Source organism: Bos indicus x Bos taurus, chromosome 6 (assembly GCF_003369695.1).
Source record: "Bos indicus x Bos taurus breed Angus x Brahman F1 hybrid chromosome 6, Bos_hybrid_MaternalHap_v2.0, whole genome shotgun sequence".
NCBI lineage: Eukaryota > Metazoa > Chordata > Mammalia > Artiodactyla > Bovidae > Bos > Bos indicus x Bos taurus.
This window is the reverse complement of record NC_040081.1, coordinates 16546294-16558498: the sequence shown is the minus strand read 5'-3', so window position 1 is coordinate 16558498 and position 12205 is coordinate 16546294. Positions and strand designations below refer to the sequence as shown.

Here is a 12205-nt window from a genome sequence, read left to right as displayed (position 1 = left end):
AGGATAATCTCAGATTTACAATGAAGCTAAGAAGTTCTCCCCAAGGAGATATTTGAGAGGAAATCTCAATGATAAGAAAAACCCAATCACAAGAAGACCAGTAAAGAACAAATGGAAAGTCATCACGTTGAGAGTGTGCTGTGTTTAAAGAACACGTGGATGGAACATAGTGGGCGGAGATCAAGACAAGTCCGAGATGAGGTTATAGAGTAGGCAAGGGCAAGAGCAAAAAGGAGCCAAAGCAAAAATAACACCCAGCTGTGGATGTGACTGGTGATGGAAGTAAAATCCAATGCTATACAGAGCAATACTGCATAGGAACCTGGAATGTTAGGTCCATGAATCAAGGCAATTTGGAAGTGGTCGGTCAAACAGGAGATGGCAAGAGTGAACATCGACATTTTAGGAATCAGCGAGCTAAAATGGACTGCAATGGGTGGATTTAACTCAGATGACTATTATATCTACTCCTGTGGGCAAGAATCTCAGGAGAAATGGAGTAGCCATCATAATCAACAAAAGAGTCCAAAATGCAGCAATCTTAAAAATGACAGAATGATCTCTGTTCGCTTCTGAGACAAATCATTCAATATCACAGTAATCAAAGTCTATGCCCTGACCAGTAATGCTGAAGAAGCTGAAATTGAATGGTGCTATGAAGACCTACGAGACCTTCTAGAACTAAAAACCAAAAAGATGTCCTTTTCATTATAGGGGACTGGAATGCAAAAGTAGGAGGTCAAGAAATATCTGGAGTAACAGGCAAATTTGGCCTTGGAGCACAGAATGAAGCAGGGCAAAGGTTAATAGAGTTTTGCCAAGAGAATGCACTGGTCATAGCAAACGCCCTCTTCCAACAACCCAAGACAAGACTCTACACATGGACATCACTAGATGGTCAATACCAAAATCAGATTGATTATATTCTTTACAGTCAAAGATGGAGAAGCTCTATACAGTCAGCAAAAACAAGACTGGGAGCTGACTGTGGCTCAGATCATGAACTCTTTATTGACAAATTCAGACTTAAATTGAAGAAAGCAGGGAAAATCACTAGATCATTCAGATATGACCTAAATCAAATCCCTTATGATTATACAGTAGAAGTGAGAAATAGATTCAAGGGATTAGATCTGATAGACAGAGTGCCTGAAGAACTATGGACAGAGGTTCGTGACATTGTACAGGAGGCAGGGATCAAGACCACCCCCAAGGAAAAGAAATGCAAAAAGGCAAAATGGTTGTCTGAGGAGGCCTTACAAATAGCTGTGAATAGAAGAGAAACAAAAAGCAAAAGAGAAAAAGAAAGATATACCCATTTGAATGCAGAGTTCCAAAGAATAGCAAGGAGAGATAAGAAAGCCTTCCTCGGCGATCAATGCAAAGAAATAGAGGAAAACAATAGAATGGGAAAGTCTAGAGATCTCTTCAAGAAAATTAGAGATACCAAGGGAACATTTCATCCAAAGATGGGCACAATAAAGGACAGAAATGGTATGGATCTAACAGAAGCAGAAGATATTAAGAAGAGGTGGCAAGAATACACAGAACTATACAAAAAAAGAACTTCACGACCAGATAATCACAATGGTGTGATTATCAATCTAGAGCCAGACATCCTGGAATGTGAAGTCAAGTGGGCCTTAGGATGCATCACTATGAACAGAGCTAGTGGAGGTGATGGAATTCCAGCTTAGCTATTTCAAATCCTAAAAGATGATGCTATGAAAGTGCTGCACTCAATATGCCAGCAAATTTGGAAAACACAGCAGTGGCCACAGGACTGGAAAAGGCCAGTTTTCACTCCAATCCGAAAGAAAGGCAGTGCCAAAGAATGCTCAAACTACCACACAATTGCACTCAACTCACACGTTAGTAAAATAATGCTCAAAATTCTCCAAGCCCGCCTTCAACAGTACATGAACTGTGAACTTCCAGATGTTCAATGTTGTTTTAGAAAAGGCAGAGGAACCAGAGATCAAATTGCCAACATCCGTTGGATGACTGAAAAAGCAAGAGAGTTCCAGAAAAACATCTACTTCTGCTTTACTGACTATGCCAAAGGCTTTGACTGTGTGGATCACAACAAACTGTGGAAAATTCTGAAAGAGGTGGGAATACCAGACCATCTGACCTGCCTCCTGAGAAACTTGTGTGCAGGTCAAGAAGCAACAGTTTGAACTGGACATGGAACAACAAACTGGTTACAAATAGGAAAAGGAGTACATCAAGGCTGTATATTGCCATCCTGTTTATTTAACTTATATACAGAGTGAGTGAGTGAAGTCGCTCAGTTGTGTCCAACTCTTTGCAACCCCACAGACTGTAGCCTACCAGGCTCCTCTGTCCATGGGATTTTCCAGGCAAGAGTACTGGAGTGGGTTGCCATTTCCTTCTCCAGAGGATCTTCCCGACCCAGGGATCGAACCCAGGTCTCCCACATTGTAGGCAGACGCTTTACCATCTGAGCCACCAGGGAACATCATGAGAAATCATGGACTGGAAGAAGCACAAGCTGGAATCAAGATTGCTGGTAGAAATATCAGTAACCTCAGATATGCAGATGACACCACCCTTATGGCAGAAAGCGAAGAACTAAAAAGCCTCTTGATCAAAGTGAAAGAGGAGAGTGAAAAAGTTGGCTTAAAGCTCAACATTCAGAAAACTAAGATTATGGCATCCGGTCCCATCACTTCATGGCAAATAGATGGGGAAACAGTGGAAACAGTAACAGACTTTATTTTGGGGGGCTCCTAAATCACCTAGATGGTAACTGCTGCCATGAAATTAAAAGATGCTTACTCCTTGGAAGGAAAGTTATGGCCAACCTAGACAACATGTTATAAAGCAGAGATACTACTTTACCAACAAAGGTCCATCTAGTCAAAGCTATGTTTTTCCAGTAGTCATGTATGGATATGAGAGTTGGACTATAAAGAAAGCTGAGCACTGAAGAATTGATGCTTTTGAACTGTGGTGTCAGAGAAGACTCTTGAGAGTCCCTTGGACTGCAGTGAGATATAACCAGTCCATCCTAAAGGAAATCAGTCCTGAATATTCATTAGAAGGGCTGATGCTGATGCTGAAACTCCAATACTTTGGCCACCTGATGTGAAGAACTGATTCATTGGAAAAGACTCTGATACCGGGAAAGACTGAGGGAGGAGGAAAAGGGGAAGACAGAAGATGAGATGCTTGGATGGCATCACCAACCTAATGGACATGAGTTTGAGTAAACTGCCAGGAGTTGGTGATGGATAAGGAGGCCTGGTGTGCTGCAGTCCATGGGGTCGCAAAGAGTTGGACATGACTGAGCGACTGAACTGAAGTGAACTAAAGGGCAAGATCTTGAAGGTCCATGGAGGCCAAGCAAAGTGGTTTGGATTTCATTCTAAGGTTTAAAACAAGGAGTAACACAATTTAATTTAAAGCATAAAATGGTTTCTGGGTGCTGTTTAGGAAATGCATTGTACAGGGTAAGAGCAGAAACAAAATCAATTGGAACAGTACAGCAGCAACGAAGAACTGAGAATAGGCTGAATCTGCTGGTATTAGAAGAGAACAAGAGAAGTGGATACATTGGTAGTCTCTATAGTGTTAAGTATGGTACCTTGAGCATAGCAGACACTCAATATATATTGATAAATACATGTCCAAGTATTTCAAGATAGCTCTACTTTCTTAATATTTATTTTATCTTCGAATTTTTCCTTCTTTGATTCACATATTATGACCTATTATATTCCTGTCTGGCATTTGGGGAGCCAAAAAAAAAAAGAGAGAGAACTTCACTTTCAAGAAAATAGCATACATCCCAGTGGAAAGTTAGATAACAAAGAATTAAAATAATGGAAGATCATATAGTTATGGAAAGAAATAAATTACTTGGAATTATGTTTGTTCAAAATTCAAAATTCTATGATAGGATGAAAATGGAAAGGATATTTAAATACAAAGATCTACATTTTTAAAAAGAGAGCCTCTGTCAGCATCAGCTGGAATAGTGTGCTCATAAAGAATATGGGAAATGTTGGTTTTCATTAAAATTAAAGACATTTCCAGTTCTAACTAACTTTTGATTTTCCTGGAAATATAAAATCTTCATTTTGCCATACTGATATGTGAATTTTCTAAAAAGTAGCTGACACTACTTATATTATAAATGTAAGATTGCTAGATGTGTCCTGCCTTGTTTCTAAATTAGGAATCTGAGAAAAGCCAGGCAATTCCATAAGTTTTCACGTGCATATTCATATATACTTCCCAGGACATTTAAATTTTTATCCATAAAGATTCATCTTGCATTATGAATTCAATCAAAATTGTTTCAACCCAAAGCAAAATCCAGATGAAAATGGGATCAATTTTTGCCACTTTCCAGCTAAAATGCTAAGTGGCCCCTGAATTGTGTGAAACTTGGCCCCAGTCAGTGTGAAAATTGGCTGAAATCTGTATGAAAGGCAGTCTGGGTTCGTCAAAGTAGTTCATGAACTTTGGCCACACTTGCAAGGAACCTGGTCCAAGTCTTAGTTTGTAATGCAACATGAAACCAGGTGAATTTCACATGGTTTCGGGTTTCATCCTGAAAATTTGGCCTTGCTTTATAATCAATCATCACTTTTTGGAACGATGAAAGCCAACACACCTTTTTGAAAATGAGGGCTGTGTGCACACTGATGACAGCTAAGCTGTGAACCACCCTTTCATTTCCTTTGCCAAAAGAAGATTTAGAATAGAAACAGTTTCTCTCTTACCTGGAAAGGGCAAATCGAGTGATTTTGATATTGCATGTGGAAAGAAATGATACTCAGTGCATGGGAACATGCCACAAGAAAAAACTGCCACATACAGGGAAGGTGGCTACATTCTAATCATTGAAGGCTATGAGAATTTTATTCCATTCACATCCATGCCACTCATGATGTTTAATCCTTGACCATTAAGATGAAGTTTCAACTGGACATCAGACAGAAAAACTGCCATGAGAAACAGAATGCTCTGAAGCATAGTCATTATTTCTACATGAAGAAATGGCAGAAGAATAGAAAGGAAAGTAAATCATACCATAATTTTCATCTAGTTTACTAAATAGGAGGAGTAAGACTACAAACTTCTCAAGTTTTCATTGACTGTATCTTTCATGATACTGCAGTGTAAGTAAATTCCATAATTAATTTCACAGAGTGAATTTCACAAAAAAACCTACACAGTTCTGTTTTCAACCTGAAAGTTTTAAAAGTGCTTTTCCACTGTAAAAAATGACTCTCTTCAACCAGATACTCGCGTTTGTGCATAGTGACACGAGAAAATTGAGAGGTATGTCTGCACAGAGCCACTACATCATTGGAACAGTATGTCTGAACATTTGGGTAATAAGGCACAGATGTGAGGCAGAGGACTTGGCACTACCAAGGTAACAACGAAGCATTCACCACTGTGTTTTGATGGGTTAAAAAGCCACATTTGAGAAGAATAAAGGAATGCCCCTCCTCCCTGGAATGCTAAATGATATTATACCTTTTATCTGTTTAAAATTCTATAAAGAATAAGAAATTCAAATAACTATTATTCAAACTTTTGAAGAAAATATATAAAATACATTAATATTTTCATCTATAATACAACACATTTATGCAATGGCACATAAAGTTTAACTGCAAAAAAAGCCAAACTCAATAGGAATCCACATGGCCTCTATGTTACAAAACCATGCATACTAATCTGAAGGACCCAATGGCCAATGGAAGGGTGGTTGTTGTTGACTTTTAGTTGATTCTGGCCCTTAATCATAAGGGATCATTGTTGTAGAGTGTCCTATTTACAGGCATCAAGATAATGCAACAAGATATAAACATTAGTTATAATTAAGGCTATTTCAGTTATAAGTAGTATGGTATTTTTGTTAGCCATTACTAAACCACATGACACAACATAGTTATGGGGCCAGGGCTACTTTAATTCACTGAATTTGGAGCTAAAAACTAATTTTCTGCCCAGGCAAGGAAGAGAACAACTTACCCGAGGTCCCTGATCGCCTTGTTCTCCCTGTAGAGTAGGAAAATGAGAAGATAGATAGTTTTTAGAATAAAGTCTGTAGATGATGCTCATTAAAAAGATCTAAATATAACATAGTATAAGGCAGGCCAGTATGGATTTCCACTAACTTAATTTGTTTCTTCTATATACTTTCTTACCTTATCACCTTTTGGACCAGGAGGGCCCTGAAATAAGGAAAAAAGAAAGACAAAAAATTTTTTTAATATATTTTAAAATATAGCTTGAATAGATCAGCTAGGGTTAGTCACAGATTCATGCAAAGGACACAGATTTGTACCTGTCAATGAGGTTTCTCAAGGGATTTTAGGTTCTAAAACTATAATTATAATATGATTAGAATGCAAAAATGGTATTATATATATAAACAGGAAAGCATACATGTCATAAGCATATAAAATGCTGAATAAATTTTCACAAGCTAAACATATCTAATGCACATAGAATGTAGCTAAAGAAACCCCAAATCTCCTGTTGCGATGTTTCCTTGTTACTCCTCACCACCAATAATAATCACTATTCTGACTTCTGATAGAATAGTTTACCTGTTTTTGTACTATATATAAAGGTATTTCTTAGCTGTCATCCATTCGGTGTTTTAGCCTCTTTTGCTTCAGTTCAGTTTAGTTCAGTCGCTCAGTCGTGCCCGACTCTTTGCGACCCCATGAATCGCAGCACGCCAGGCCTCCCTGTCCATCACCAACTCCGAGAGTTCACTCAGACTCACGTCCATCGAGTCAGTGATGCCATCCAGCCATCTCATCCTCTGTCATCCCCTTCTCCTCCTGCCCCCAATCCCTCCCAGCATCAGAGTCTTTTCCAATGAGTCAACTCTTCGCATGAGGTGGCCAAAGTACTGGAGTTTCAGCTTTAGCATCATTCCTTCTAAAGAAATCCCAGGGCTGATCTCCTTCAGAATGGACTGGTTGGATCTCCTTGCAGTCCAAGGGACTCTCAAGAGCCTTCTCCAACACCACAGTTTAAAGGCATCAATTCTTCGGCGCTCAGCTTTCTTCATAGTCCAACTCTCACATCCTTACATGACCACAGGAAAAACTATAGCCTTGACTAGATGGACCTTTTTTGGCAAACTAATGTCTCTGCTTTTCAATATGGTATCTAGCTTGGTCATAACTTTTCTTTTGCTTAGCATGTGTGAAATTCATGCAAAATTTTGTGCGTAGTTATAGATCGTTCTCACTACCTTATAATATCACTCTGTGTGAATAAACCATTATTTATTTATTTGTCCTACTATTGACATCCATTTGTTTCCAGAAGTTTTTATGTCTTGGTTATTACAAATATGCTGCTATAAACGTCCTAGTGTATGTCTTTTGCTAAAAACTGTACACATTTCTATTGGGTGTATATCTAGGAGTAGAATTTTTACATTACAGAGAATACATATGTTCAGATTATTAGTTAGTAGATACTGTCAAATAGCATTTCACTACGGTTCTAACAATTATACTTCCATCAGCAATGTATGAGAATTTTCAGTTCCCCTGTATCATCACCAATACTTGGTATTTTCCATCTTTTTCATTTTAGACACTCTGGTGGGAGGTGTAGCGGTTTTACAGAGTGTTTTAATTTTTGTACTTCTCCAGCGATTAAGTTGAACTCTTTTTAATAAATGTATTGGCTGTTTTGTATCTTTGTATCTTCTTCCATACAGTATTTATTCATATCATTTTCTATTGAGTTGTCCTATTATTTGCTGGAGTTCATCATATATTATACATTGGATAAATAGATTAGATAGACAGATAAGAGCTCTTTACATATCTGAATATGAGTCTTTTGTCAGAAAAGAATATATTTATTACAAATATATTCTCCCACAGTGCATATTGAGTTTACATTCTCTTAAAGGTGTTTTTGATGAATAGTTCTTAAATTCAATTTAACATTTTTTATGTTTATAGTTATCTCTTTTAGTGTTCCACTTAAGAAATTTTTGCCTCTTCCAAGGTCATTTATATGATGTGAGGTCAAAGTCAAGATGCTTTTCTTCCCCATATGGCTATCAAATTAACCCAAAAGCATTCACTGAAAATGCCTCCTTTCCCCATCAAAGTACAATGTTATCTTTGTCATAAGTCAGATGATGGGTGGGTCTTTTGGAGATTTTTATTTTGTTGGCCAGTTGTCTATTATTCAGCCACATTGAGATTTTTTTACCTTTGAACAAAAATACTAGCAGGAAACATGAATTCTAGAGGCATCGATTTTTTTTTTTTTCCCTAGCTCTCAAAGTTTTTAAGAGCTAAAGATACAGAGAGCTGATCATTGGAAAAGACCCTGATGCTGGGGAAGACTTAGGACAGGAGGAGAAGGGGACGACAGAGGATTAGACGGTTGGATAGCATCACCGACTCAATGGACATGAAGTCTGAGCAAGCTCTAGGAGATAGTGAAGGACAGGGAAGCCTGGTGTGCTGCAGTCCATGGGGTCACAAAGCATCGTACAGGACTGAGCGACTGAACAACAACAAAGATGAAGTCATGTCTCAGGACTCAGCCCACCTGAGGAAGTGGATCATTTCAGCTACCTTCAATCTCTCACCGTCCTCTTTAGCAGGGTTGGGAGACACACACAAGTTAAGATGGGGGTAAAGCCAAAATCCTAGCAAAGTGTCCCTCCCAAGGTCCCATGGAGACTGCTGTCTCATTTCAGGTGGGAATGTAAGAATGCTCTACCTACCAAAAGATATACTGCTAAACATGAGTTACAGAGGAGCTGTGCCAAATTTCCACTCTGCAGCACTTCTGGTAACAGCTGTAAGGTTAGCATGACATTAACAAGAACATCATGTCTTCTCTTCTGTACGTTTTGCCATCAACAAAGGACTTTCAACTGTTACTACATTTACTCTTCTCCCAATCTAATGAGGAAAGTATCATGATATTCCTGTTACAGATTCCAGAAATAAAACTTGAAGATTATCAAGGTTGGATCTCTTGTAAGTGAGCTGGCCAGGACCATAAGCTAGTCTTGTGTGGCTTTAAAAGCAGTGGATTAGGGTGCTAAGTGTTGGGATGCAGCTCTAGAACTCGATTCTCGGAAAACCTAATGGGTGCCTGCTTTCACTAGATGCTCTCTTGAATGCCTCCCAATTGCCTTTCATAGCGTCAAGGACAGTGAATTCAAGATCTCAAGTTCAAAATGTGGAAAAGAGGAATTTTAGAGCATCTGGAAGAGCGAGATGGGCTAAGATAATGGAAGCAACTAGACAAACCCTTTTTTTTCTTATACCCTGTTAATTTTGCCATTAAAATGGGAACCCAAGAAAACTATGTTTCTTAACATTTTTCTTAATATTTTCGGTGAATCAAGTAGCATGTAATAAGAACAGTTTGGTGTCTCTTAAAATTAAGTTTAAGAAATGTATTGGTCATTCTTGACACACACAAAATGCTCACTAATGCCCTACAAGTAGGATTTTGTTTTTGGTGGAGCAGAGGAACCCAAAGAAATGAATGAGAGGATATCTAGCATCAAGTTTTAGAATTACAATGGAAATTCTGGTCTTGGTTTGATTAGGTAGCATGTTGTTTAACTAATTATATTTTTATGTACATTCGGTGAATGCCTATAAAGAGTTTGGCAATGTTCTAAACACTGGTGGAGGATATGGTGGGACACGCTGATTTAGAAAAGCTAAACTGACTCTTCTGGAAAAGCTAAATAGCCTATTGCCAAAGTCAAACACTTCTCATACACTGGTGTTAAGAAAAACGACCCCTAAAACAACCAGCTACTGTAAGGTCACTTACAATTACTGCCAACTCGTCTCCAGTCTCTCCCTCCCACCGCCACCAAAAGATTCTCTTTAAAGCTTAGTTTTCTTTTCGTGCAAGATTTCAGAGGCCAAGCCTCTCATTGTTTCCGTCCCCCAAATTCACTTTGTTAGCTGATATGGCAGGTCTGAGGTCAAAGCTTTTATGAAATTATTTTACAGTGGGCAACAGAAATGATTCTTTTCCCCAAAGTCCAATTACTAACACCAAAGCCACGTGTGTCCACTAGAGTCCTTTAGACAACTTGCCATGAGCGGGGATGCTTAATTCAGGAACACATGAAAATTTGCATTCACAATTGAGCAATAAATACTGCTGCTTCAAAAGGGAGTGTTTCTGAGCAGACAGAATGGCGTCCTGGCACCTGCCAGCTCAAGACAGAGCCGAAGCAGGGGTCAGCCTCCATCCACAGCTGCGGTGGCTGCTCTGGACACTCCAGACCCCATTTGTGCTCCCGGGATTAACGCAGGTGTTTTCTTCTGCTCTGAGTGAAATCCCACCCTTCTTTCTAAACTGGATCCTTCACACTGCAAATATGAGTTAAATGTGCAGAAAAACGTGAGCTACCTTAGCAACATAGGTAGTATTTAAAAATTTGGAAGCCATGACCCTTTTAAATTAAAACATTAGAATTGAAAGAAGGGTTACTTTGATTATTAACTTTTAAAATTAAAGCTGGGTCATGATTTAAGTTTTGTGGTTTTGTTTTTTTTTTTTTTTTTTTGTCTTTAGAGTAAAACAAAACAAAATCCTCTGGTATAAACTAAAGGATAGGCAGCAATACAAATAAATGAATTATTTGAATCAGAGTATTTTATAATGGCTTTTTGCTGCTTCCACCTACACTGAGCTAACAATCTAATATTTAGTGGACAAATATGTTGCCCAGATATCAGTATCAATGGCTGGTTGGTAACTACTTGAAGGTAAAAGCCTGTTGCTAAAACAAGGTTGCGGTCAGTGGGAAGGAAATGCAGTAAAATTACTCATCACAAATAGGTGAATAGAGTCACAGCTTTATATGAGGCTTTTTTTTTTAGGATTCCTGTCCTTCCGATCTTGTCTGGTATGTTGAAGTCAGATGTTTAATAATGTCTACTTTAATAAATAAATAAGAGTATTTTAAATAATTTTATAAGTAGTTTTATGTAATTAGCTCTAATTGCATAAATTTGAAGGTGTTAACAAAATCTTTCTTATTAGTGTTGTTACCTAACAGCTGGAACATTTCTTTTAGAGCATTGTTAGTGTTCTTAACTTACTACCAAAGTATTTATAAATTTCAGTGGCAAACTTCAAATTAGTTCCTATTCAAGTGACTTCAAATACAGAACTTAGAGCAACAAACCTATTTGTAACAAGACTTTAATGTGGGCCTATAATAATTTTAGTCTCCTAAATTCTATTTCTATCCAAACAACTAAGGTTTCAGCTCTTCTTCCACAGTCTATTATCTACTTCAATTAAATGAGAAAACCAAATTAAAAGCACAAGAATAAGAGGCAAAATAAATGAAATTCAGGAAAATAGGAATTTCAATCTATATAAAAGTAATCCAAATATATCTGAAAAAGACAGATACATTCATAGGGGTTGAATGGACCAATAAAGTCATTTCACTCACAAGAACTGTAAATTTTGTCTACTTTGAACTGGCAACAGCTAAAGAGGGAATAATTTTTATAAGACGGCAGTCATGAAAAAAATAAATAAATTCTGCTAGAGGTATGCAAATGGAAAAGGAGCAAACCCTGGAAATTCTTGGCAGCCAGAACTGCTGAAATAAGAATGATGGAATAAGAATCACAGAAAAGTGTAAATCATTTGTATTTTTGATATAAAACAATCCTTTTTCTGATGAATCTCTGCATTACTGTAGAATTGTGAGGACAAGCAAGTTTCATTTTCTAAGCCTTTATGACCAACTGTAGTGGCTCAGATGGTAAAGAATCTGCCCGCAATGCAGGAGACCGGGGTTCAATCCCTGGGTCAGGAAGATGCCCTGGAGGAGGACATGACTACCCATTCCAGCATTCTTGCTTGGAGAAGTCCATGGACAGAGGAGCCTAGCGGGGCTACAGCCGGGGGTTGTAAAGAGTCAGATATGGCTGAATGACTAACACTTTAACTTTTTCATCAGTCAGGCAATGTGCTCTGAGTCTGGACATGTAAATATAATTATAACTAGTGAAATAAATGCTATGTTGTCTGAGAACAAAAAGGAATGAAGGTAGGAGAGCTGGAATTTAAAAGATGATATTGGAACTGGCTCTGGAAAGTTGGCTGGGATAAGGGAGACTGGGGGTGGGTGGGGGGAGTGGGGCTGTTCAGGCAGAAGGAATGA

The 12205-nt window shown here is 38.2% G+C and overlaps 1 protein-coding gene across 6 annotated transcripts in view; it reads right to left on the bottom strand.

Annotated features, from left to right (window-relative positions):
* COL25A1 (collagen type XXV alpha 1 chain) overlaps positions 1–12205 on the bottom strand; it is a 516002-nt gene that overhangs the window by 167168 nt on the left and 336629 nt on the right. For all 6 annotated transcript variants that reach the window (XM_027543862.1, XM_027543859.1, XM_027543858.1 and 3 more), the window contains exons 6-7: positions 6195–6221; positions 6019–6045 (exon numbers count right to left, since the gene is read on the bottom strand). In XM_027543862.1, coding sequence (XP_027399663.1) covers positions 6019–6045; positions 6195–6221 — 54 coding nt within the window. The remainder of the gene's footprint in view (positions 1–6018; positions 6046–6194; positions 6222–12205) is intronic.